This window comes from Talpa occidentalis, unplaced genomic scaffold (genome assembly GCF_014898055.3).
Source record: "Talpa occidentalis isolate TD23 unplaced genomic scaffold, MPIMG_talOcc4v2.1 talOcc4.10, whole genome shotgun sequence".
In the NCBI taxonomy this organism is placed as follows: Eukaryota; Metazoa; Chordata; class Mammalia; order Eulipotyphla; family Talpidae; genus Talpa; species Talpa occidentalis.
The window spans coordinates 67,623,696-67,628,593 of NW_023600993.1; the positions used below are offsets into that span (position 1 = coordinate 67,623,696).

The 4,898-nt window shown below is 44.8% G+C and overlaps 1 protein-coding gene across 1 annotated transcript; it reads left to right on the plus strand.

Moving 5' to 3' along the window:
- The first annotated feature begins 230 nt into the window (after nucleotides 1-230).
- Nucleotides 231-528, plus strand: LOC119237640 (40S ribosomal protein S27-like). The gene has a single exon (XM_037501596.2). The coding sequence runs from the start codon at nucleotides 250-252 to the stop codon at nucleotides 526-528; it is 279 nt and encodes a 92-aa protein (XP_037357493.1). The 5' UTR covers nucleotides 231-249.
- The last annotated feature ends 4,370 nt before the right edge of the window (nucleotides 529-4,898 follow it).

The window sequence follows — 4,898 nt, forward strand, 5'->3', positions numbered from 1 at the left end:
GGGCTCCCTTCGAGAAGGAAGAAAGCTGGGTGTGCATTTGAAAAAGACCCTTCAGTGCCTGTGTCTGAGCACAGCCTGGAGATGGCAGCCATGAGCAGCCAGACTCACAAGAGAACCTGGTAATAGTTTAAATTACTAGACTAAGGACCGACCTAAGGAAGGACATGATAATCACAGGAGAAAAGGGACTTCTCAGATATTTAGAAATTGGACAAGCCTTTCTGGCGGTGACGACCTCCCCACGAGAACATGCCTCTCGCAAAGGATCTCCTTCATCCCTCTCCAGAAGAGGAGAAGAGGAAACACAAGAAGAAGCGCCTGGTGCAGAGCCCCAATTCCTATTTCATGGATGTGAAATGCCCAGGATGCTATAAAATCACCACCGTCTTTAGCCATGCACAAACGGTAGCATTGTGTCTTGGCCGCTCCACTGTCCTCTGCCAGCCTACAGGAGGAAAAGCAAGACTTACAGAAGGATGCTCCTTCAGATGGACGCAGCACCAAAAGCACCCAGAATCAGATGAATGAGAAATCATCCTAATAAATAAGTTTCGGATAAAAAACCAATAGAAATTGGACAAGAAGTCATTTGATAGCTAATGAGAATGAGGAGTAGAAAAAGAAGATTGGCTCATCCCCACGTTTCTTCTTCACAATGATATGTAAGTGGGTTGTGAAGAATTTACTTAAGAAGAATCAGTGTCCTCACCCTGGGTGCTTCTTGCTCAAAAATCTAGACTGAGCTTACGAACCATCCTTCATGGGAGTTGCAATTCTAGGGCAGCGAGAGTGAGAGACAAAGTGAAGGGGGGCAGAGAAGGAGAGAGGCAGAGGCCAAGGAGTGCAGTAAAGGGCTGTGCAGGAGCATCATCTGTAGGGTTACCATTGCAGGCAGGAATGCAGGGTGCAGCCTCAGTCCCTGGACAGATCAAAGTCCAGAGACAGTGGCTAGAACTGAGCTGCAAGAGGCCTGAGTGGACTGGACTTGGGCAGCAGGAGAGCTGCCATGCATCTGTGATGGGCAAACAGAAGCCCTGCCAAAGCCCATCCAGGGGAGCCAAAAGAGCCACCAGTTGTAGGAGGTAAGATGATGACAGACAAGATGCTGACAGATGCTTTCCTTTGAGCACCCGGTCAAAGACTGGGCTAGAGAGGGAATGGGAGGTGCTCCACACCCAAACTTAGCTGATGCAACCAGTTCGATAACTAGGACATTGACTCTGCTCTGAGAACACAGAGGATTCCCAGGAGCTGTCCCCTATACTAAGAGTTTGGATGTGCTCCAGTGAGCCATCAACATAAGGAGTTAAGAGCACAGGTGTGGGGGTGATGGCCTGTATATGGTAGAGAAGAGAGAAGCAGGCAATGAGTTACATGGCATCCACAGAGCCAGAGGCACTGACACTCAAAGTAGGGAGGATTCAGTGAATAAATGGAGAAGGATACACCCCTAAAAAGAAAGAAAGAAAGACTGTGACACTTGAGCCTGGAGGAGCAGGTCATCCACAGTGAAGGCTTCTGAAGGTCAAAGAGGCAAATGAGATGGGGAGATTCTCAAGGCATCTGCCACACTCAGATGTTTGGTAATTTTTTTTTTAAGATTTATTTTATTTATTTATACAAGATCCGGGGTACAGACCAGATGTGCGGGAGGGTGAGAGGACTCACCAGAGACAGAGGGGGGAACAGAACAGGCAGACTGATGAAATACACTGCTGAGGGGAGCAGTGGGCGAGACAGGAGAGGTCTGCTTCGCCATGTGGGACCCTCGCTGGCCGGGCGGGATCGAACCAGCACTGCAGAGGCTGCGGACAGCTTCACAGCACTGCACTCAACCACCTGCGCCACCAGGGGAGGCCCTGTTTGGTGATTTTTATTAGCATAATCAATTCCAAGAATAAATTTGGTGTATTCAAACTGTGGTTTTTCCACCTATAGCTAAGATATGCAATACAGGTTGCATCTGAGGCCACCACCGCTGAAGTTCAAAGCAGTGGTTCAATACAGACATTTTGCCAGTTTAATAAAGAAAAAAATGATCTTGAGACAAGAAAATCTCTCAGCATTGCAATAAAGCAAAGAATTCAGCTATATCCTTTAGATTTAGTGTCTGACAGTGTTAAGGGATTTAAAGAAAGCCTTTGCTTTTTCAGAAATGAAATCAAGAAAAACATTGGGGAAACTCCTGAGCTCCTTGAATAGCACGTCAAAGCACTATCAAAAACTCAACCCATCTACAGAGTGGGTCTGCAAGCAAATACATCTGTTCCTGGGACTTTATTTTTATCATCCTCAGATGTATCTAAAAATGAAAGCATCCTGGGATTGAGATGTAATTCTTTACCCTTTCAGACATTTGTGTGAGCATTTCTAAGCAGAGAGAAGTGTTTCCTGATGGAGGATCCAGAAGAAAGAGAAGCCAGGGCTGTTGGAGAGAGATTCAGGGAGAGAAACGGGGGTCCCCACCCTCAGGAAGGGGTGTGCTGGGCAGGCTGCACACGGTTATGCTCCTGCTGGGGTTTGGATTCTAGCATCTGATTGTCATTTATCCATATCATGTCTAACATGTGCGTCCTGCTGGGAAACCTAGGCTGACTTCTGGTTTTTATATTTTAGCCTCTCAGAATTTGGTTGAAAATCCTCACAGCAGGAGTGACGCATAGATTATAGTGTACAGTCAACTGAAGGCTTTCATTTCAGCTGATTTCTGTTTATGTAGCAACAGTCCAGACTGACCCAAACTCTGTTCACAGTGGGATTCAGGAATTTAGATCTCTAGTACATTGGGGCACTACCAGGGACTGTTCACAAGCCCCAGGAAGCCTCCTGGGAAAAACAACTTTGCTTCATGTTTACTCTAGTTGTCTACCCTCCATTTCTCTCTGAACTGCCCCTATGATTGATCTCTGAGTCCCAGAGTGAGGGAAGCTATATCAAAACTGAGGGTGACATGGAAAGAGCAAGGCCTCAGCAGTACAGACATTCATTCGTGACAAGGACAAAGAACTTGTGATACAAACAGTCCCAAGGGTTTGGCTTTGCTTTGACACAAGCCACCAGCAGCAGCATGAAATGGCATCAACAGAGGTAGTAGGCACAGCAGCACCTGGAGCGTCTGCACAGGCAATGTCACCACCGCTTGCTGGGGTTCTTGTAGATTTTATGGGGCAGCTCTTCAGATGAGGAGCCAGCAGGGACAGATAGTACCCTCAAAGTGGTTAATGTATGTACTGCTTGCAAGTAGGAGAACAGAAGGTAGAAAAATTTCTAGGTTCCAACCACAATACCCTGGGTCTAAAATCCTAGGGATTCATCACTCTCCAAGGTCTGAAGAAGCAAAGAGATAGACCCTGAAGTTTGTATATATTGCATCCTGTATTCAGGGTAAAAAATTACTCCAAAACCTAGCACCTTAAAAATAATAAACATTTATTATATCATACAATTTTCAAGTGCCGTAAATTTGAGAGTAGCTTATCTGGATCACTCTGGCTCAAGGTGTCAAAAGAGTATCTATTAGAGGACCTCCCCTGGTGGCGCAGCAGTTGAGCGCTGGGCTGAGAAGCTGCAGGCAGCCTCTGCAGTGCCGGTTCAATCCCCGCCAGCCGGGCAAGGGTCCCACATGGCGCACAGACCTCTCCTGCCACCCACTGCTCCCCTCAGCAGTGTACTTCGGTCCTTCTGCCTGTTCTGTTCCCCGCTCTGGCTCTGGTGAATTCTCTCACCCTCCCATGCTTCTGACTGTACCCAGTGCTTGTATAAATAAATAAATAAATAAATAAATAAATACATCTTTAGAAAAAAAAAAAAAGAGTATCTATTAGAGCTGTTGATTGGGGCTACAAACTCAGAGTTTGACTCAGGCTGGAGATGTGCTTCCAAAGAGGTGGACTCACTTGGATGCTGGCTAGAGGCCTCAGTTCTTCTCATTTCTTTGCCATGTGAATCTCTTCTTAGGGCTGCTTAAGTGTCTCCACAGTATGGCAGCTGGCTTCCCCCAGTACGCCTGGGCCAAGAGACAGACGAGACCAAAGTGAAAAAGACAATGTCTTTATGACCTAGCATTGGAAGAAACAATTCTAATTGTTCCTTATTATATTTGTTAGGAGTGATTAAGTCCAGGCTACTCTCAAGAGGAGTGAAAATCAGGTCCATCCTTTGAAGAGTATTGAAGCATATGTAGTCATACTTTAAAGTCATCACATTCCAAATTCCTTGTCAAAGTAAGCAGGTAGATTTGAAGTTGTTCACCAATAGATTATAAAATGCCAAGATGAGTCCACAATCAATCAACAGAACCTGAATCTTTCCTTCTTTTGAGATTTTTGAAAAGCCTAGTTGAGTGTTTGGTTGCCATCATATTGTAACAGTTGAATCTCAGGTAGGTTTTCCTAGGAATCTTGGCATTGTGTGGTTTTCAGAAAAGTTTCAGTTGGTGTAGATGCTGGTCCATTCCTGCTTCTGAAAAAGCAACTGAAGCTCAGTTATGGGACTAATTTTAGTTTCAAAGAGAAACTTGCTAATTTCCTTATCATGCAAATGACTACAAGGTCTGATTTGGAATGCCCAGCCCATGATCCAGTTTGGTTGAGAAGCAGTGATGAGGACTAGTTCTTAACCAGTAAATTGGCCATGTAGATGTAGAAAAAATCACATTTTCTTTAAATGTTCAGATTATATTGGCAATTTGTACTGCATTTGGTAAGATGGCAAAATAGTTATCATTTTCTTTACTGGCTCTCACCTATCCTATAAATATGAAGTTCCTATACTTAGTTTAGTTCCTATACTGAGATTGCATTCCTATACCAAGTTATTGTCAACTACTTTCCAATTTTGTTAATCAGTTTTTTTGATAGGCTGTCCCTTCTTAGAGGCGCATACTTTGGGAAAGAAGA

Excerpts from the sequence above, each read along its gene's own strand:
- LOC119237640 (XM_037501596.2), top strand. The coding sequence starts at position 250 with ATGCCTCTCGCAAAGGATCTCCTTCATCCCTCTCCAGAAGAGGAGAAG.